Source organism: Mobula hypostoma, chromosome 3 (assembly GCF_963921235.1).
Source record: "Mobula hypostoma chromosome 3, sMobHyp1.1, whole genome shotgun sequence".
In the NCBI taxonomy this organism is placed as follows: Eukaryota; Metazoa; Chordata; class Chondrichthyes; order Myliobatiformes; family Myliobatidae; genus Mobula; species Mobula hypostoma.
In genome coordinates this window covers 84,789,198-84,812,680 of record NC_086099.1, presented here as the reverse complement: position 1 = coordinate 84,812,680, position 23,483 = coordinate 84,789,198, and the positions used below count along the sequence as shown (strand labels likewise).

At 38.4% G+C, this 23,483-nt stretch overlaps 1 protein-coding gene across 2 annotated transcripts in view; it reads left to right on the top strand.

The window, feature by feature from the left end:
- slit2 (slit homolog 2 (Drosophila)) overlaps positions 1–23,483 on the top strand; it is a 463,208-nt gene that overhangs the window by 281,426 nt on the left and 158,299 nt on the right. For both annotated transcript variants that reach the window (XM_063043381.1, XM_063043380.1), the window contains exons 6-8: positions 18,216–18,287; positions 20,421–20,492; positions 21,883–22,046. In XM_063043381.1, the coding sequence (XP_062899451.1) occupies positions 18,216–18,287; positions 20,421–20,492; positions 21,883–22,046 (308 nt within the window). The remainder of the gene's footprint in view (positions 1–18,215; positions 18,288–20,420; positions 20,493–21,882; positions 22,047–23,483) is intronic.

Sequence of the window (23,483 nt, the reverse complement as noted above, 5' to 3'; positions counted from 1 at the left end):
GTTGGTTGTGAATGATAAGATGTGGATGGTGTTGATGGGACAATGAAATCGGATTTGTGTAGGATCTGTGTAATTGGATGCCTGATGGTCAGCTTTGGCTTGGTGGGCTATATTATCTGTTTACAAGCTGTGAGATTCCATGATAGGTTCTGAAGCACACCTCCTTTTTGTTTGCTTTTTTTGCAAAGTAGCATTGTCTTTATTTTCTTAGTCTTGCACTCTCATCACATCCACACCATCTGGTGAGTGTTGCAGTGAGAAATCATTCTGGAGACGTCCTCTCTTGCAAGGAGGCCTGCCCATCAATATTCATCAGCATACTCTCCATCGTCTCACTTTATGTATCAGTACTGCAAAGAGTTAATTTATCTTCCAATCAGAATCACAAATGTTTCCAAATTATCAGTAATTTCGATGGAAAGTATCATCCGGCAAGAAAACAGGCTGGGCCCATCGGGCCATTGAATTGGCTTTGACCATCAAACTCCCATTCTTACTAACCCCATTTTACTCTCCTCTCAACTCACCCCAGTGTCTACCGGAAGAGGAAGTTTACAGTAGCCACTTAACCTACCAATTATTCTCCAATTCACTGTCAATGCTGTACTTATGTTGTTATCAATGACATGCAGTGATTGCCAGAAGCTGAAACGGCCTTTTGCCACATTCTGGAGAAAATTCCATTCTTCCCAAGGCATGCACAAGGATATTGAATGGATTATTACACAGTGGTTTAAAACAGGGATGGGAGTTCTGAATTAAAAGCTATTTGGAACACATGTATTTTTGATCAATAAGTCTCTCCTCAGCAGACACAAAGCAGCACTCCCATCTACGGAGTAGCCCAACCAGTACAGTGAGTGACCCTAACCATGCACAGGCAGTGATAGTTCCAGGACCACATGGCAAGACCACATTGAAGTAGGTTAAGCGTATTCAGTGCATGGATGATTTGATCTGTGCTTTCTCACGATAAAAGTCTGCTAGGGCTATGAAATTTATGAAGCATCAAACAATCATCCAGTGTTGTCCTTAAATCACACAGGTTTCATTCTTTTCGCTCTGCGGCTCTCCATGTAGTTTATCTGTAGTGTTAGTAATGACAAAAGAAATAAACTGTAAACGTTGGATTCGTTTTTTGCTGGTAGCTATTGAAATTATCAAATGTAGGAAATACCATGAAGCAAAGTTGTCAGCATTGGAGAAAATCACAACGTGAAGTGCCCAGTCCATCTTTTCATTAAGTGGGGCTTCAACAGGAAATGGGCCCAATTACTTTAAGAGATGCAGAAAATTATCTTTTATGTGTGATGTGCAAATTAAACTCAAACACAAAGCAGTTCAATTAATTTCTTGTGCCCTTGAGGACTTCTGCTTTCATTGGCTGCCTGCCTCAGTGGTACTTCCAAGACTTAGATTTTGCCATTGGTATCAATCTGAACAGTTTAGTACTGTGAATTGTGATCAAACTGAAGGTTTATTGAAATCATCATTATTTGATATGACAAGAATTGTTAGATGTGCTTCAGTACCTTTAGGAATGACTTGTTAATTCAGTGTCCTCTAAGTTAGTGTATTTTCTTGGTATACGGAGAGTGCAAAACCCTGTTTTGTTAAAGATATACAGGTATCTGGCCTGAGGCATTTAAGTTCCTGCTCATCTCCTTTGTTTAATGTCATTGAGAAAGAATGAAAAATCACCTTGTCCACAGCTAGCTTCCATGTTTGTACTGGAAATTTTCTGATACGTTTGTTATAGTTTTAGACGAATGAGCAAAGATGAAGGTCCTATTTTTTAGTCACAGAAACGTTTTCCCTTTCCCATTCTACTAATGTCTCTTATAGCACCATCTTACAGGCAAGTCCATGCTTAAAGCTTTATAAACTTTAGCATGTTGTCAGCACCTGAGCTTAACCTCTCACACATTACACCCATCTGGTTTGTACAATTCAACAAGAGCATATTGTTTTAATTGACAGAAAATTGTTAAAGTTAACAGCTTGCTCACATTTGGCTGCTCGCATGTTGGTTATTTTTGTATTTGACAATTTGGCCATATCATTTGTGTTTTTAGTCCCATAGTGAAACTCAGGAGAGGAAAGAAAGCTTGCTAGCAATTAGAGATGAAGCAGGTCAACTTTGAGCCGCAGTGGTAAAGGCTTGAACATGATACTTGGGTACCATTTATTTTAGACTCTGCAGATTTGAAAGAGTGCACATTAATGTCGGAAAACTTCCTTCACCCTCTCCTCTTGAATAGTGATACTGACATTTCTGTCTTCACTTTTCCAACAATACTCATTAATCATTTTCTGTCAAGGGTGGAGATTCTGCATGCTTCGCTGTTACCTTGGTATGAGGAATGCAGGATTATGACCTGTTGTGGAATGTATTGTTAACTGTTAACAATATAAAAATAGAGATAGTCTATAAAATAGGAGACTCCTTTAACAAAACTAATTTAAGAAATAAATTGCTAAGTATCTCCCATCAAGCTAATGTGTTTAGTACCCAGTGAGAAGAAATGATTTAAGAGTGAGTTGGGTCTGTGTCAGGATTGATTTATACAATGACAGCTCAGAAAAATGAGCTACAAACCAACACACAATTCACCCTTCACCAAACTAACCCACAGAACACATTAAGCAAATTTCATGATGTAATATGTTTTTCGAACTTGTCAAGTCTTTTGTGTTTTATCAGAAGTACAATTTATACTACTGTAGTCATTTAAATTCTACTGATAAATTAAGTTATAGTGCAACCATAGTATTGTATATGAATCTTATGGCCAAATTATTAATGGTGTAGTCTTTAAAAATCAAGCTTTTTGAAACTGGGGTAACTTAGGATACAGTACCACACGCAAAATACTGGAAGAACTCAGCAAGTCAGCCAGCATTTGCAGAGAGAGAAAGATAGTCGACATTTCTGGTTGAGATCTCCATCTGGATTGTCAAAAAAAAGGAGAGATGGCCAATATAAAAAAAGTGGAGGGAAGAGGTGAATTAAGAGCTAGCAGATACAATGTGGATCCATGTGAGGAGGTTGCTTGGCAAATAAGGGAGGTGGCCAGTGAGTGGAAACTGGGAGGTGATAGGTGGAAATGAAAAGGATCTGAACAGATGGAGATGAAATCTGTTCAGAGAGGAAAATGGATGGTACAGGGAGAGAAGTGGGGAGAGGTTCCAGTGAGAGAAGTGGATGGATGCTGGGTAGATGGCATGGATTATGGGAGAATAGTGGGGCCGGTGGATCACAAGGAGAGAGAGAGAAAAGAAAATGGAAAAAGGAATTTTGAGAATTTAGTATTCATGGTGCCAGGTTGGAGACTATTGAGGCAGAATATAAAACGATGTTCCTTTAGTTTGCATTGAGCCTCGACCTGGCATTGGAGGAGGCCATGGACAGACATGTCGGTGTGGGAATGGGAAGTGGAATTAAAATATCTGGCTACTGGGGGTTCCCAGCTGGCATAGCAGATGGAGCAGAGGTGCTTGCTGATGTAGTCACTGTTCTGTGATTACATCTGATGTCGAGAAGGCCAGAATGGGAACAGCAGGTATAACTTTGGTGGAGACATGTTATGTAAAGATGCATCACTGGTCAATATTTGTGTTGAGATTAAAAAAAGATCAACCATGATCTTATTGAAGGGTAGAGTTGGTCCAAGGGGGAGGAGGGTCAGTCAGCTTACCCTTCCTATTTCTAATAATTTCTGCTCTGCCAGGAACTACACTTAAACATATTCAAGGTCAACAATAATTTCCTAGACTGATACCAATGATAGGTAAAGGCATCAAAGGCTATGGAGCAAAGGAATACAAGTGGTGGTCAGTCAGGTCGAAGATGAATGGCTTTCTCCTTTCCCATCTTATGTTTTTCCATGTACTTTGGCATCTGTGCAATCACACCTACGCAATGTGTGTGTCTTTCTGTCCTTGTATATCATGTTTTGTGCTTCCTCAGCTGCAAAGAGATATATGGATGAGAAATGACAAAAAGAAATGGACAACAGCATTTATTATTAATTGTGCTGTTGTGTTCCTTAGACCTTACCGAGAATTAATAGCCAGTTATGTACAAGATAGATCAGACTTTGTGTACCACAGGGATGGAATCTGGCAGTTTGTTTTGGGCTGGATATAATCCAGGCTGCTGCTTCACTTTCTTGCAAAGCTTGTTTCACTTAAAACTTTCAATAAGCAAGGTTTTTAATTAGCTCTTTTACATAGCAAATTCATGCATTGTTTCGAGTTGCTTTGTATTCTGGATGACAAATATTCAATCTCACTGAGCTACCTTCTGAAGTCAGTTACAGAAGTTGACTGGGCTTAATTGAAGATGACTGCAGTTCATTGAAGGAATGTCTGCTCCCAGTACAGCAATTTAATGATTCCTAGTTAGCATGTCGGAAATTCCCGTGAATGGAATAACATCAAATCAAAATCTTCATAGCTGACTGAAGTGCTAATTTCCTATACATCTTCCATAGACTATTACAGAAATGGACATTTCAGCCTGACAAGTCCATGCTGGCTTCTATGCCCCATTTGATCTTATTGAACCTCTTCTTTAATTCATCTGTGCTATTTGCCTTGACTCTACTTATAACAGCGAGTTTCACCTTTGTACTACTCTCTAGGTAACATGGTTTCTTCTGAATTACGTTTTTGATTTCTTGGTGATTGTCTTACATTTGTAGTTTCTAATTTTGCTCAGGTCTACAGATGAAAAATTATCTTCATACTCTTATCAAAATCTTTATTTTAAAGATTTCTATTTGGACACCTTTTTCAAAGAAGACAAGCTGACCAAGTTCGTCCTTCCCAGATCCACCAGTCAAGATACCATTTTCATAATTCTTTTTACATTATCTTCACTGTTTATATCATAAGCAACATTTTCCACATGTGGATATAACTAATATACAAACATATTTTGCGTATTTCCTCTTGTTTTCAATTGTCTCACCTAGAGCCACACCCTATGGGTGACACTGTCATGCCTCGCAAATCACCTTTAAAATTTCTCAATGCCCTTTGGGAATTGATGTTTCCACCTGGGACAAAGGCTCCGATACGTACCCTGTCAATGCCCCTCACAATTTGATGTACTTGTGCAAACACGAGGAAATCTGCAGATGCTGGAATTTCAAGCAACACACCTGAAAGTTGCTAGTGAAGGCAGCAGGCCAGGCAGCATCTCTAGGAAGAGGTACAGTTGACGTTTCGGGCCACGACCCTTCGTCAGGACTAACTGAAAGAAGAGATAGTAAGAGATTTGAAAGTGGGAGGGGGAGGGGAGATCCAAAATGATAGGAGAAGACAGGAGGGGGAGGGATGGAGCCAAGAGCTGGACAGTTGATTGGCAAAAGGAATATGAGAGGATCATGGGAGCAGAAGGGATTTTCCAGGCAACATCTTAGTAAATCACTTTTGCACTCTTTTTAAAACCTCTACATTATTTTTGTAAGACAAAGTTCAAAGTAAATTTGTTACCAAAATACATGTATGTTTCACCATATACTACCCTGAGATTTATTTTCTTGCAGATATTCACGATAGATGAAAGAACTAGAATAAAATGAATGCAAAACTACACACAAATAAAGACTAACAAACAACCAAAGTGCAAAAGACAAACTGTGCAAATACAATCAACCAATCAATCAATCAATAAGTAAATGAATAAATAAATAGGCAAACAAACAAACAATTAACTAGACAACCAACCAATTGACCAACTGAGAATATAAATTGTAAAATCCTTGAAAGTGAGTCCTAGGTTGTGGAATCAGTTCAGTGTTATGGTGAATGAAATTATGCATGCTGTTTCAGGAGCCTTATGGTACAAGGGTAATAACTATTCCTGAACATAGTGGAGTGGGACCTAAAGCTCCAGTACCTCCTTCCTAATGGCAACAGCGAGAGGAGAGCATGGTCTGGATGATGGGGGTCCTGGTTGATGGATGCTGCTCTCTTGTTGCCACACTCCTTGTAGATGTGCTCAGTAGTGGGGAGGGCTGTTTTCCTGTAATGGTCTGGGCTGTATCCACCACCTTTTGTAGGCTTTTCTATTGTTTGGTATTGATATTTTTTTTAGATTTTAGATTATGAGGACACGCCGTCCTCTTTTATTGTCATTTAGTAATGCATGCATTAAGAAATGATACAATATTCCTCCGGTGTGGTATCACAAAATACAGGACAGACCAAGACTGAAAAAACTAACAAAACCACATATTTATAACACATGGATACAACGGTGCAACAATACCATAACTTGATGAAGAACAGTCCATGGCACAGTAAATGAATTCAAAGTTTCTCAACAGTCCCACATCTCATGCAGACGGGAGAAGGAAGAAAACTCTCCCTGCCATGCCCGACCACAGTCCGACTCTGAGTCGTCCAAAAACTTCGAGCCTCCGATCAGCCCTCTGACACCGAGTACTGAGCACCATCTCTATCTGAACGCTTCAACCTCAGCCTTGGTCACCAGTAGCAGGCAAAGCCGGGGATTTTGGGGCCTTCCCTCTGGAAGATTCTCGATCGCACAGTAGCAGTGGCAGCGAACCGGCATTTCAGAAATTTCTCCAAATGTTCCTCTGTGCTTTCACGTCTGTCTCCATCAAATCAGAATTGTCCACGGCCCCTATTTAACAGATACGATATCATTTCACCGGAGAGCTGCGCGTGTGTAGCGCGCTGCTATCTTCTCCTCCCGCGTTCCATACCAAGTTGTGATGCAACCAGTCAGGATACTCTCCACTGTGCGCCTAAAGAAGTTTGTCAAAGTTTTAGATGACCAGTTGAATATGTGCAGACTTACACGAAAGTAGAGGCACCGCTGTGGCTTATTGCCTCTGTGCCTCTACTTTTGCTTTTGACAAGGTCCCACACAGGAGATTAGTGTGCAAACTTAAAGCACACGGTATTGGTGTGGGTGGAGAATTGGTTAGCAGACAGGAAGCAAAGAGTGGGAATAAACGGGACCTTTTCAGAATGGCAGGCAGTGACAATTGGGGTACCGCAAGGCTCAGTGCTGGGACCCCAGTTGTTTACAATATATATTAATGATTTGAATGAGGGAATTAAATGCAGCATCTCCAAGTTTGCAGATGACACGAAGCTGGGCGGCAGTGTTAGCTGTGAGGAGGATGCTAAGAGGATGCAGGGTGACTTGGATAGGTTAGGTGAGTGGACAAATTCATGGCAGATGCAATTTAATGTGGATAAATGTGAGGTTATCCACTTTGGTGGCAAAAATAGGAAAACAGATTATTATCTGAATGGTGGCCGATTAGGAAAAGGGGAGGTGCAACGAGACCTGGGTGTCATTATACACCAGTCATTGAAAGTGGGCATGCAGGTACAGCAGGTGGTGAAAAAGGTGAATGGTATGCTGGCATTCATAGCAAGAGGATTCGAGTACAGGAGCAGGGAGCTACTACTGCAGTCGTACAAGGCCTTGGTGAGACCACACCTGGAGTATTGTGTGCAGTTTTGGTCCCCTAATCTGAGGAAAGACATCCTTGCCATAGAGGGAGTACAAAGAAGGTTCACCAGATTGATTCCTGGGATGGCAGGACTTTCATATGATGAAAGGCAGGATGAACTAGGCTTATACTCGTTGGAATTTAGAAGATTGAGGGGGTATCTTATTGGAACGTATAAAATCCTAAAGGGATTGGACAGGCTAGATGCAAGAAGATTGTTCCCGATGTTGGCGAAGTCCAGAATGAGGCGTCACAGTTTGAGGATAAAGGGGAAGCCTTTTAGGACCGAGATGAGGAAAAACTTCTTCACACAGAGAGTGGTGAATCTGTGAAATTCTCTGCCACAGGAAACAGTTGAGGCCAGTTCATTGGCTATATTTAAGAGGGAATTAGATATGGCCCTTGTGGCTACAGGGATCAAGGGGTATGGAGGGAAGGCTGGTACAGGTTTCTGAGTTGGATGATCAGCCATGATCATACTGAATGGCGGTGCAGGCTCGAAGGGCCAAATGGCCTACTCCTGCACCTATTTTCTATGTTTCTATGTTTCTATGTGCCATGTAGCAACCAGAATTGCAGCAATAATTCAAATGTGGCCTAACTAAAGTTGTATAGACCTTCAACATGACTTCCTACTTTTTATACTAAACGACCTGACTGATAAAAGTAAGTATATTCTTTCTTTATCACCATATCTACTTGTGATACCATTTTCAGGAATGCATTGACTTGATTTTGAAGATCCCTCTGTGTTGCTATGGGTCCTGCTATATTTATATTCTTTCCTATATTTGACCTCCCAAAATGCTACACCCTACACTTGTCTGGAATAAACCTCACCTGCCATTTCTCCACCCATATCTCCAACTGATCTATATTCTGCTGGAACCTTCCTCACTATCAACAACTCTACTAATTTTTGTGATGTCTGCAACCTAGATTTTCATCCAAATCGTATACATTTCAGAAACAATAGATGTCCCAGCATTGATCCTTTCAGAAGACTACTGGTCACAGCCCCTCATTGAGAATAATAGTTGTCTACTCTACCCTCTGTATTCTATGGTCAAGCCAATTTGAAATGCAGGCTATGAGGTCTCTGTGGATCCCCAGTGCCTGACTTTAATGGAGCATCCTACCATGAGATTCAAGATTGTTTAACATCATTACAAGTGTAAAGGAACACAAAATAACTTACTGTGGATCCGATGCAGCACAAAAGAAAAAACCAATAAGATAAAGAACACAATAATAAAAAAACACAATAAAACATAAATACTTAAGATGGCTTGTATACAGAGATTGATTGTATGTCCATAAAGTGATGCTAGGCACATGAGTGTCTGTACCTAAGGTGGCTGGCAAGAAATATTAAAGTGGTGGTGGTTGCGGGGTGTGGAGGGAGGGTTAGTGAGTGGAGGTGCTGATCACCCTTACTGCTTGGGGAAAGTAACTGTTTTTGAGTCTGGTGGTCCAGGTGTGAATGCTATGTAGCCTCCTTCTTGATGGGAGTGGGCTACACAGTCCACGAGCAGGGTGGGAAGGATCTTTCATCATGGTGCTTGCCCTTTTCTGCCACCTTACAGTATATATGTCCTTAAAGGCAGGTAAGTTGTTGCCGATGATTCACTGGGCATTATTACTCCCTGTTGTAGGGCTTTCCTGTTTGGCACAGTGGAGTTTCCGTACCATGCATTGATGCAGCATGTTAGGATGCTCTTTGCTGCGCACTTGTAGAATGATGGCAATATTGATGTGCGTAGTCCAACTCGCTTCAACCTCTTCAAAAAGCCGAGGTGTTGGTGAGCTTTCCTGATTGTGTGCAACGTGTTCTGAGACCATAAACAGTTGTATGAGAGGTGCACAACCTCTACTGGAAATTAACCAATGCTTTAGTAAAGTCCATGTAGGTGGCATCTCCTACCTTAATCTTATTAGTCATCTGCATCATCTCCTCAAAAAGAATATGATCAAGTTGGTAAGATATAAATTCCCATACACAATGTCCAAGCTTGTCCAGGTGTGAGTAAATACTATATTTAAGAACCTTCTCTAATAATCTCCCTACCACTGATGTAAGGCTTACCAGCAGATAATTTCCAGGTTTGTCCCCATTGCTCTTACTAAAAAAAGGAGGAACACTAGCTCTTTTCTGGTCCTCTGGGACCTTGTCTGTGGCTAAAGAAGTTACAAATATCTCCGTCACTTGGTCCTTCAGAAGACCCACCACCTCTTCCTTTTTTGATATCAGCATGACTTAAAATATCAATATGCCCTTTCATGATCTCACTACGCCCCTTGTCCCTCTCCTTGGTAAATACCAATGAAAGTGTTCATTTGGCATTTCATCCACTTCCTCTGGTTCCAGGAATAAACTCCTTCCTTTGTCCTTGAATTGTCCTACCCTCTTCCCAGCTATATATAAAGTGTCTTGGGATTCTCCTTGATCCTATTCACCAAAGGGCATTTTATTGTTCCTTTTAGCCTTCCTTATTTCCAGTTTAAGAGCTTTCCTGTCCCTATTATGTTCAAGGTTAACTCTCCAATTGCAACTTTGCTGTCTTTTTGTCTGAACTTACAACATCTCTAATCATCTAAGGAACCTTGATATCTTTCTTTTCTCACAGAAACCTGTTGGTCATGAATTCTGGCTATTTGACCTCTTAAGCAAGTCACACATGTTAGGTATGGACTTGCCTTCTAACAGCCGTTCCCAATCTACTCTCCACAGATGCTGCCTGAAATTGTTGTAATTAACCTTCCTCCACATAAGCACTTTCCCCAGAGGTCTAGTTTTCCCCTTGTGTTAAAATTCAACTAAAATACATTTTGATTGTACCTTTTTAATCTGTGTTAAAATTAAGGAAGATTTTTTGAGGTATAGTCAAAGTTGTGCAATAGTAACAATAGCAGCCAATTAGCATAAATCAATTAGCAATGTGATACTGACCAGGTGGTAGCTTTAGAAATTTTCACTGTAGAACTAATTATTGGCTAATGCACCAGTCAAAACCCTGATGTTCTTTGGAATAGCATTATGAAAATTTTGTCTCTGCCAGAGAGAGCAGATAAGGCCTTGCTTTGAGGAAAGACCACCCACCCCCAACAGTGTCATCAGTTTGCTTGTGAGCACAACCTAACCAGTGTTCAGCTTAGTCATGTCTTTGCAGCAGGACTTGAACAAAAACCCAGGTATATTTTATCCATAAACCCATTCTATAATCTTAATTATAATTTATAATCTTAGTAATTTTATTAATCCCCTCTTGTAATTTGTTATAATCATTCCCAGTACTTAAAGACTTTAAAGAAAAGAACTTTGTCTTTATGTCCAAAGTTTAAATCATTAACTTAAATTGTGACCAGCATTGAGCCCAGCTCTAATTCCAGCGGGACTTCACGTTCCACCTCATTTTCTGATTTGCTGTCTTTTACCCACACTTTTTGCTTCCTGTCTTAAGATATTTCATAATCCAGTTTGCAACTGACTCCATGGCCATATTTGCTGACCTATTTTGCATGATCTTATAAAGGTTGCCTGCAGTCAACAAAAGTTGATAACACAGAACAAACACCATTTGGTCCATCATGTCTGTGCAGAACCATTCAGCCGAATCCCATCCTTCACAGCCCTAGCCTAGATTGCAGCTCTTCCACTATGTTCAGTGTCTGTGCCTCTACCAGTTTACACAGTGTATCCCAGGCAAGTTCCTTACCTCCCATTTAGTCCTTCTACCAAGTCTCCACCACCTGGTTTTTGACATCTCTAGTAAAAAAAAGATAGCTCCTTCCTATTCATTTTATCCTCCAACCATACGCAATTGTGTAGATCTCAATTAACTCCGACCCTCCTCACCACATACCCACCCAGCTGCTTCTGCCCTGTAGAAAACAGCTCTTACTGGCAATGCTCTTGTAATTCCTCTCTAGAAAGGAGGTATAAATCTTCTAAAAGTCTCTTGTAAAGTCTCTCATGATTGTTGTGTTACTTACACCTCTAATTTCCAGATTTATACCATGCTCTACATTAGCATTATCTTACCCTTTGCTGTTCATCAATTTCCACCCAGCGTGATTCCATTTGGTTTCCCTCTTTACCAGTTAGGTTGAAGGCCTTTTGTCACGCGGTATAATTCTGTGACTATCTCATGTAATATTTTGGACTCAATCATCTTAACCACAAATTGACATCAGTACCCGGCTGAGAGAGGTTAGTCCATTTTGGTAGGAGAAGTTAGAAAAGAAACATATTACCCCAATGGTGAAAATGCAAAGGGAACTGTTATGCCATACAAAAGGCTATTGTATAATTGCTGCAATTAATTAGGAAAACTAACAGAGTGTTATTGCTGTAGCTGGTGAATTTGAATGCAAAGGTTGGCAGCCAATCACATAAAACGTTAGTGAGACCATACCTAAAGTATTATATGCTGTATTGGTCTCCTTATTTAAGGACGGCTGTTAATGCATTGGAATCATATCAGAGAAGGACTAATACTTGGAATAGGTAGATTATGTCAGGATGTGAGGTTGGACAGGCTAAGCTGGAGTACATAAGAGTAAGGAGGGACTTATCTATAAGATTCGGAGCAATCTTGACTGAATGGATGTGAAGAAAATGTTTTGGCTTTTAGGAGAATCTATGTTTGTAGAACTTTCTCAAGACAAAACAAGAAACTCTTACTTAACGTCAACAAAACCAAAATTCTGATTATTGGCTACAGGAGTTAGAAGCCAGAGGTCCCTGAGCCAGTCCTTATTAGGAGAACAGCGGTGGAGAGGTTCAGTAGCTTAAGTTAATTGGCAGAGGATCTTCCCAAGGACTAGCATGTAAGTGTCATTGCAAAGGAAGCACAACAGTGCCTCTACCTTCCTAGAAGTTTGCGTAGATTGGGCATGAAATCAAAAACTTCTGTACGAACTTCTATGGATGCACAAGTAACTTAAGACATAAATTACTTATTATAAGCATTTGATCCTCAGTGCCTCATAATTGATTACAATGATAGCATATTCACCTCACCTCTTGCTGACCTACTGTTCTCTTAGACCTTGCTCAAAGTGCATTGTAGTTGTTGAAAAGCACTTCTGTATTTGACATGCCTTGAGAAATCTGGACTGAAGAAATAGTGTTATATCTGGGGCAGACTCATGCATTATTGTTTCACTGTTTACTACATAGTACAGTGTTAGCAAGTACGATTCCCATACTCTAATCACACCATGATGCAGTTCCTGTGAATTAGGCTATGGTGCTCAATGGAGTAAAGTGCAGAATCTGCCCTTTCAAATGGTCTTGACTGCGTTTTTCTAGCGCACAGCACAACCAAGATATCACTGCCCCACTTTTTGTACCTTCAAGCAGATAGTGAGGTTTTGCCTGAGCTATGATGATGTCATGACTTTCCCCTTTATTGATTGCAATGCTTGAGATTGGATTTAAGTTATTGACAATGCCCATTAATCCATAACAAAAATTGCAGAAGGAGACCAATTGAAAAAGTGTCGACAGTATAGTGTAGGAGTTGTACCTAATATATTTATCATTTACTGTGTAGTTCACAGACAATCCTGAAGTCTGGATTTATACAAGCCCCAAGCAACCAATAGCACCCAATACATCTGTTATATAAAAAACTTTTTTTTTTCAAATGAGGCAATGATACCCTTCCAGGCTCCTTGAATATTTGAAGAGAATGCGGTCTGATAAAGCAAATAGGAACTTGGCTTATTTTCAGTTAGATTGTGAAAACCTTCAGAAATAGAAAACATGTTTGCCAGCCCTTCACAATAAAACAGTGATTGTTTGCATGATTCATACAATATATCATTGCTCATTGCTAAATCTAGAAAGCCCCAAACATTCAAAGAAGATCTGATTCTGCCATCAGTGAGGAGGTTCCAAGTACAGTTTGTGTAAGTCACCAGATCAAATACTTAAACCGATTCTGTTCAGTGACAACTCTGTTCAAAGGTGAATAAATAAAATGTCTGAGGATGTAGTAGAAACATTGTGCAACATAAATAGGCAACAGAGTTTGACCGAGTCAACTTTACCAGGCATCACATCTTTGCTTCTTGGTTATCTTCACTTCATAAGAGGTGAATGCATGGTTCAAGAGCTGTTATTTGCAAGGGGTCTAGAATCAGATACAAAGGGGAGTCAATATTTCAGGTTGTCGAACAATATTTCAAAGAGGACATTCTGCTCACCAACATTCTACTTGTGCATCTGATGGAGCAGTTTCAATAACAGGACATCACCATGGCGGTATTGCTTTCTTGAAAATGTTGTACCTAAGAAATTTACCATTTACTATATAATTCACAGACAACATCTTGTTGCAAAAAACCTAAGTGATTAGCTGTACAAACTAATAAATATTGCTATCACAGCAGTAAATAAAATTAAGTACCATGCTCTCAATTCTCAACTATTTCAAGAGATTTGCAGTGAGAATGATGAACAGTTTAAACACTTGCCATTACACACAGATGTCAAAAGGTTCTCAAAAGGAAACTGACTGAGACAGATTCATGTGCTTTTTGAAACTGTGATGATATTCTTTGAACACTCGAATGCTCCATTCAGTAATCAACTCAAGAATATTAGGCACGGCATTGCTTATTTGTCAAAGTTATTAACAAAGTTTAATTAAATCAATCTTCAATTGCAAGGAAATGAGGTGAATCTTATCAAAATCAATTCAGTAGTGTCCACATTTCTGTCCAAGTTAACCATATTTAAGTCCAACATTGGCTCTAGTGATCTCTTCCAATTTCTGAGACTCTCTGAGCTGGAATAGAAAGAAAGAAGGCCTGACGATGAACTTCAGGTACCTGTGCCCACCTGGATGAGCTGCATAAAGACATGTCAGATAGATTTCAGGATCTCCTTGTGATCAAAATTCCAGATTGGGTAATTAATCCATTCCTGAGTACTTGTAATGAGGAACTAAGAGGAAGGATGGAAGAGGAACTGATCTTGCTGCAAAATTACTTTGAGCTGAAGCCGTGGTTCAAAAAAATTTTATCAAGACCTTTGGTTGCAGAAAGTAATCTCTGAACGCTTTCCTGCACTGTGGAAAAAGGTCAAGATGTTCTTTATTGCCTTTCCAACATCATATTAGTGGAACGTGGTTTCAGTGCGGTCACCCAACCTCTTTCGAAGCAATGAAATAGATTGCAAATTACTAAACATGGGAATCTGAGACTCCTGAGTGACATTCAGCGTCATGTTGAGAAGCCAATACCACTGCATCAAGCCCATCCATCTCATTGAAAGGTGAAAAAGCAATGAAGTAGTAAATAGCAGGGCAACTAATGTATGCTCTAAAATTATTGGTGAAAATTGTTTTTCACTGTAATTAAATAAAGAAATAATTTTATTTGTAGCTTTAAATAGGTTTGAATTTTTTTGCAATTATTTCTCATTGCTTTGAATTTGCTGTTCCTATTTCACTATGCACTGTAAATCAAAATTCTTTAGCATTTTTATATAATGTCCAGAAAGGGAGGGAGGGCACTGGGGCTATGGTCTGGGAGCCAAGGGAGCAATAACCCAAAAATGTTGCGAACCACTGACCTACAGCCTCACTTCAAGGACTCTTTACAACTCAAGCTTGCTGTTAATTTTTTTTTATTTACACTTTTTTTCTTCACTTGCACAATAGTTGTTTGCCAATCTTTGTCTTTTTACGTATAGTTTTCTGTAAAACTCTATTGTATTTCTTTTTTTTTCCTGTCAATGTTTGCAACAAAATGAATCTCAAGATAGTATGTGGTAACATATACGTACTTTGATAATAAATTTACTTTGAACTTGAACTTAACCAGGGACAACTATTTAAAAAATGTTCAGTTAGGATAGAGATACAGCAATTTTTCCCTCACAGAGGGTCATTTCTTTGGAGCTCTTCCTCATTTAAATAGAGTCTAGACATTTTTAAGGCAGAAGTAGTTTGGTATGTTCGGAGGTAAGAGGTTACCTTAGACAGAAAAGAATGAGATAGTTGAGGTTGTTGAGGGTGGCACATTTCATCCTTTTCCTTTATGGAAAATATTCGTGCTGAATCCCTTGAATCATTTTATTAAATGGATCCTATTATTTCAAGTGTAGTTTCCCCCCGAATATCTGTTTCCAATATGCTTCTTAATCAAGCATATTTAGCATTGCACCAGCTTAGAACATTTATTGCTTTTATACTTTTTGTCCTTTTGTATAATTATGTGTAATGCAACTTAACTATGATCACTCTTGCAGTAATGCAGAATACTTCTTAAATATAGAATCTTGCCAATCTTTTATACTTACTAATGCATCAGGTAGTCTCTATACCTGCCAGACCATTGCAAATTTATATTTTAATGATTTTGAAGCATTAGTTCCCTCCCAATACTTCTTCCACTGGTTAACTTCATTTCCTAGGTCTAAATCCATAATTGTCTGTTTGAGGGACTTGCTTAACAAAGTTCTGCTTATGTAATTTAGAGAATTCTATATCGTCCGTTTTAGACATTGACTGTATCTCAGTTAATATGATGATTGAACATCCCCAACTTTACTGCTTTTATGCTTGTTACAAATTTGTTCTTCTTGGACTGTACTGGTTATTCTTTAGACTGTCATTTGGCTATATGTAAGATTATGCTAGATTCTTCTTGCATGTATTTGTTATACCCATTTTAATCAGCCATCGTTGTTTCTTTACTAGCATGACTCATCTGAACACCTTGTAACTTGGTATGTTAAGCTTCCTGTCCCTATTTAAGCCAAGATTCTATTACAGCAGAGTTACAAAATACACGCGGACTAAGATATTAACTGTCCTGTGCTATCACCAGTGGGATCAAACAATATCACGGTTACATCTATGTACCAGCGCCCTCAACTTACCTGCTTGCTTCCCCGCATAAAGTACAGCCAGGCCACTATTTTTTCAAACACTTGTTCTCATTATTTCTTTTAATTTCTTTTTTTTTTGTTTTCCATTTTGTGTTATGTTTTTCTCCCCTTTGAATCTTTGTTCAACACCCCATCCTGCTGCAAAGATAATCTTCAGACCAATGCTTCGAAATCACTGAAGTATAAATTCATGATGTTCTGGCAGGTATAGGGACTACCTGATGCATTACTAACCATAAAAGTTCGGGACGTTTCCAAGTTAAGCATTCTCTTTTGAATTAATTAACCTCAGCTAAGATGGCTACACAATGGGAATAGTTGACTTCAGCCCCTTATTAGATTGAGTAAGATTAGATGGAGCACCAACTACTTTGTGACTGGTAATAAAAATATGATTTTGGTGTTGGAGCTGATGGTGAGCACAAGGGTGGATTTGGCTGTGATAGCTTGCTATTACATATATTGGAAAAATAAGTAACCAGAAGGCTAACGATATTTGTGTAATTGCACCAATCACTGATCATGTCCTTGAGAAGGTTACATGGATATATTGTATAAAATAGCACTGGATGGTCAATTATAAAAAGAAAACAGAAAGTGGTTCATTATTACATTATTTTTTGGCTTATAGTAGAGAATTGAAAAGAAAAAATATGTAAGGTTCATCAGCTTACTCTACTGTACATACCTTCTTCTAAGGTCTTCCCAAACCAGTTTTCATTTCCGACCTTGGCCATCAATCATTTGGATTCTGATTTTAGTCCGTTATTAACAAATCAACATATAAAGTCATCAATGTATAAATTTCATTGACAAATAAAGATCAGTTTTATTCGAGGGAGGGTTCCAGTCTCCCTGTGTATCTTTGTTAAATTAAGTGCATATTGGAGAAAAGGCACGACAGTGGATATTCCAGAATTATGGAATCCTGTTCTCTCACTCCTATCTCAAGAATGCAGTAACTTGCAAACTTTTTGTCTGACTGGAGCTATCTCTGTTAATGACAGATTCAGCTTGCATAATAAAGCAATATTTACTTAATACTGAGGTATCAATATCTCAAATCACTTTTATTTAAGAGAAGAATACCATCTTGATTTATTTTCTGAAGAGGATTAGTTGTCATGATCACAAAAGGATTATGTTTTCTTTCGTGCTTTATGTGTTTATGGATTTAACTGTAGAGAAAATTGCATACTATCCGCATCTTCCTTTGTGGACCTTTGAGATTGTCTAGTAGTTACTGGATGATAACCGAGCTGCGCTTTGTGTGAGGGAAGTCATTGGCATTTGCCGAGGTTGGTGGAATTAGCATGCAGCTTGGTTTCTCTGATAAATGGATTCTGTTAGGTCATCGAGGGGAACAGTGTGACATTAAGTGATTTACAGTCCTTTTCCTTTAATGAAATTGTTTCAGTGAGATGATGCTGAAAGCTTTTAATGGATAGCTTTTCTTGATGTAATGAAATTGTATTCCGCCGGCATTTAATAAGGTACCGTTATTATTTACTGGAACATAAACTGAGGTGCTGTCGCCTGCACACATTCTGAGGAAGGGCAAACATTTTCAAATGGTTGGTACAGAGACAATAAATATTAAGGGCCAGATCTTAAGAGGGAGTGCTTATGGTTGTGGTGTCTATATACTTGTGTGAGCAGAGAAGAGAGAAATGGAAAGCTATTTATCGCCAGTAAGAATGGTTTAGACTAAGGGCCTAGTTACAGAAAAGCCTTGAGGGAGGCTTTGTGGTACATAACACTGCTAATATTCTGATTTTCTGAGTTTATCCTCCTAATCTATTTAACAGGCAACTGGATTACAACCAGATCAGCTGCATTGAGGATGGAGCATTCAGGGCTTTGCGTGACCTGGAAGTGCTGTGAGTACTGCTTCAATTTGCCTGTGGGGCAGCCCTTTACTGAGGGATTATACGTGGAGTAGTTTATCAGAAGGTTGTAATCTGTGCAGAGGAAAGAGGTTCCTATGTCAGACTAAGACCTGGTAAACCATCTGTGCTGGATGTGTTCAAAACAGATTCTACTCCACACATTAAGATCTACAAAAAACCTTTTCCTTCATTTGATCTCTATTACATTGGATACCTGTGAGTAAATGCATATACTGAAAGATACTAAACATAGCTAACATGAAACCACTTCAGAATATTTTTAATTAACTATATACACAGAATAGCTGGTGGAGACTTTCTTACCTTTCTTACCTTCCAAAGAAGAATCAAGGAAATCTGACAGCACTTGTGTAGTAATTCTGAATTTAATTATGAAATAAAGTTACTGAGCAATGTGTGAAACTCGAGATGCTTTGCAACTTGCTACTCAGGAGGTACCAAAAGAAACTAACTATGAAGTTTTGACCTTTTGATGTTGTAATGCAGTCTGTGGTCAAGAGAAAGGCAAAGCCTGGGAGAGTTGAAGCACTTAGCACATTCTTGTCGTGTTTGGCCTTGGGACCCAATGGTCCACATTCTTTGGATATTTGTAGGTATGTGAGGAAGCAAAGAAACAGTTCCATTTTTTTTGCAATCATTTTGATCACCAGATGTTCTAAACAAAAACTGGTCCCTTTCCTTGAGCAAAGGGCATGAAGTCACACCTGGAGTAACTTCTCTGGTTCCTAGCTCATTTCCCATGGAAAAACTGAACCTAATATCTACCAGAACAATTAAAAATCATATTACTTCATACCAAAACTCTTGAGTAAGGTGGCAAAAATTCTGGCAGAAGGCTGAACATATTAACTTTCCCTAAGCTACTTGGTAAGGGTGTTCCATGTAGTTGCATAACTCTTCTGTTACATCACCGGAATTGTTAGTTGTAGTTTTCTTCTTTAACAGGCTGTTTACACAATAACCTCCTCCCAGAGCAGTGTCAAAATGTGCTCTTAGTCTTACAGTAATTTTGAACCACAGCTAGCACACCTTTCTGGCAAACTATTGGTCTTTATGACAACCATTCAGGGAAACATTACAATGTTCAAAATCTTACAGAAGGAAAATAATTATGAAATGGCTTTGCTGTAGTGACCTGAAGAGGAACCTGCATCACAGTAATCTGCATAGACCACTGTGCTTAAAAAAAGTCTGTATTTTTACTTTTTATTTATCAATCATATTCTACTTTGGTTTTGTAATAGTTCCAACTGCTTGGTAAGGGTGCTTTCTGCAAACACAGCAGTTAATATAACTTACAATAAAGCAAAGAACAAGGAACAGAAGGCTGGATTCCAGGTACAGCTTCCCATGAAGCAGAATTATGGTCTTTCCAGTACAAAACCTATTTATTGTCCAGTAATTTGCAAATACTGTTGATACAGTGAGCAGATAGTGTATTGATTTTTTTTAAGAAATAAGACTTGGATATATTCTCTGCATGGCTGAAACAATGAATAAACTGCCATGTAACTAGTACAATGGAGGTTGATCCTTCAATTTAATTGTGACAGCATTTCTTACAAAGTTATAGATAGCAAACATTATTAGACATAACTTTGGGGAAATATCACTGATTACTGCAATATGATTGTTTATATCTTGTGCCTTTGGAAAATATTCCAAAAAAACAAAGATATAAGGGGATGTTAAATGCCTATTATCAAGTAGCATTTGAATCTTACCTGCACCACAGTTATGCAGTTAAGCCAAGACAGTAAGCACTGATTGAAGGAAATGAATTGAGATCGACATTTCAAAGTAAGGTTCAAAACACTACACAAACACTGTCAGTGGCTACTATCTCCCTATAACTCAAAGCCCACATTTCCATTCTGGTATCAAGCACACAGTTCCGAATAAGCAAATATTTGAACTTCTCACAGAAGACATGATTTGCATGTAAGAGCTTTGAACTTCCCACAGAGCGGAAATGAATTTCCTTCCCAGTATTATAGTTAATTCCACATGGCCCTATCATTAATAACAATCAAATTAATTGTCAAATGTAAGAAATTAAGTAATTTAATGAGATGTGTATCTTGCTTTTTTTTTGTCTTGCAGTACTATTAACAATAACAACATCTCTCGACTCTCAGTGGCGAGTTTCAACCACATGCCCAGGCTAAGAACCTTGTAAGTTAAAATAGGAACACTTTTAAGACAAGTACGGTATTTATAAACCTCTAGTACTGGAACAATATTTAAATTAGTGGTTAAATAACAACATTATTCCAAAACTGTACTAAAATGCATTATTCAGAAATACCTCCCATTTCATTAGAACTATATCTCAAAGTATTTTTATCATATGTTTAATCAGAGACAAGCTAGAGGTGAGCTGGAGACAGTAAAAATGAAATGCTAATGCTGTGGAAATTTATTTTACAGACTTTTTTTTCAATTTATTTTTATTTTAAGAAAGCACGTCATGTTGGCTACTGAAGCAATCCTATCTTAGAGTATTTAATTAAAAGTAGCTGTCTATCCAGCAATCTCCTGAAAGGAAAATTAGCATGCTGGACAACATTCAGAGTTTCAATATCCATTAAGGTATATTTTGTTAGGATTGAATGCATTGACTAAAAGGTTTTGATGAAATGACATTACATAGTCAAAGCAGGAGTCGAGACAGCAGCTTGATTTATTGCTTTTGTCATCCTTTATTTTACTTTGAGGAACATGAAAGCCAGTCTGAAGTAATTTGCCTAATTTAGGGGATACATTTGTCTGATATTTTATTAATGGCGAGCTGCTTTTTGCCAGTTGGAAAAGAGCCATGTTCTTGTGAAGGTCCTGTCAGGAAAAGCAGCTGACTTAATTCCCTTGCTCACTGCCATTTGTGTCTTTTAATTTCGGAGACTGTATTGAGCACAGGTCCCAAGGGACTAAAATCTGTTAATCCCTTTCAGTGATTAAACAAAAAAGGAGGAAATCAGAAAAAAAAGATGTGAAGAAGATAATTTCATATTGTATTATTATTCTATCTTCTTCAGCAGAAAATGGATGTCATCCACTAAGTGGACTTTGGAGGCCGTTTGTACAGAAGCTAATGATGGCAAGACTGATTGGTGTTTTTAATTAGGAGCCAGAGCTTCTATAAGCATTATTTTTCTCGCTGACAGTACGCTACCACTGTTGTGCATTTTGCTTCTTTTCACTGTTGTTTGGTGAGACTTAAATTTTTGAATTCCATAATTGGTTTTCTGGCTCTTTGGTGTTTCTTGAGCTCGTAATCCAGTCAAAGGGGAATGCTTTGAATTGATTTTGTGACAACTGAGCCAACTTTTATTAATTAATTAATCTTTAGCTAAAAGGCTGCTGTCACACAAATGCTGCTTGGGGAGAGAAAAAAAACATTGGAAGCATTGAAACTGACCCTGTCAGGGAGCCTTAAATTTTCAGATGAGATTAAAAGATTGATCCCTGATTTTCTCTCCATAAGCATGGATTGCTGAAATTGCATCACTCATTCTCCCTTGTTCACTTAAACATATTAACTCTGTTCCTTGCATTTTTATTCCAGCCGCCTCCATTCAAACAACCTGTTTTGTGACTGCCATTTAGCATGGCTTGCTGATTGGCTGCGGCAGCGCCCGCGGGTTGGGCTTTACACTCAGTGCACGGGTCCTAGTCACCTGAGGGGCCACAATGTTGCCGAGGTACAAAAGAAGGAGTTTATTTGCTCTGGTAAGTGGAGAACAAAAGTACTGATCAAAGTGCATATGTACATTACACTAAAATGTAGGAAGCTAGTGTTCATTTGCTTTTTGAGTAGAGTTGTATTTCCATAGTATGTACAATATGTACCAGAAATAATGAATGGAATATGTTGTAATTACTTAGCTGCTGAGCAGTGTATATAAGGTAGTTTTTGTCTTTAAATTTCAAATTAGTAAAAGTATTTATTGAAATGTATTATTAGTAATATATGTATGCTCTTATTAATACTTGTTTGCTAAATTATGCTAAGAAAAATACAAATTAAATGAATATATCAATAATAAGATATATGATCTAAGATGATGAGCAATATTTTAATATCTGTCATTATCAGTGTAATCATTGTTCTACATAAATGAAATGTTGATGTTAGAAATATTAGATGAGAAACCTAGTGATATTGCTCCGCATGACTGGTTGCTTTTTATTCCCTAGATCTCTGCATGTGTTGGGTCCTGAGGGAACAGGAATATTGGGAGAGGGTCTTTCTTTTAGTTACAGTCTTTTCATCTTTACTGGTAATTCAGGGAAAAAAATCTGACTTTCATTGGGATGTTATGGCTGTCACAAAGGTGTGCAAGGTGTGTCATCAGCAGACTTTGCCTTCTTTTAAGCCACTCGACAGTGAAGTGCAGCTTCTATCTTGCTTGCAAATGCTGTGTACTTTGTTGCCTGTCCTGTATGTACTAAACATTCTTTTCTTTCCCCTTACTAGTTGCTAAGCTGAAAGATGCTCTCTTCTATATATTTTAGAAATTGAGGTCTAAGTAGCCAAAAACATCCATAATTGTTCAGTCTTTTGGTAATCACGCACAGTTTATGACAAGGGCTAATGCATGGTGTTAATCTCATTGTGTTTTTTTATCATTTTTATCTCATGCTATCCAGATGAGGATGAAGGCAAGTTTGCTTATATTTTTGTATTCTGCTCATTATCCTCAACGCTCTCCTATTCTGTCCTTTTGCAAACTGAATCTTGAAGAATCCATTTGAGTTATTACTAAGAAATGCATTTTCACGCTACCAGCCAATTTATTAATTTTTTGTTTCCTTACTTGCTACCAGAGTTTCTCCCCCTTTCCCTAATACAAAATAATAGGGACAAGACAGAAAGCAACCCTGTGAATCAAAGATGTGAAAAGATGGCGGAGGTTCAAGTCCAGACCCAAAACCTTGAGAGCAAAGATTTTTGTTAATGATCTTAACCAGGGAATTTGATCGTTGTCTCTACTTCACCAAGAGCTGCTGTTGTAATTTACAATATACAAGTCATTAAGTCAATATTCATCTCCTGTCATCTGCACAGAATTGTACAATGTAGTTCACTTCCAAAATCTGGTTCCCTTGCATTAGTTTCTATATGCATAGTTTAGTGCAAGTAATCTCCTTAACCTTGAAGTTGCC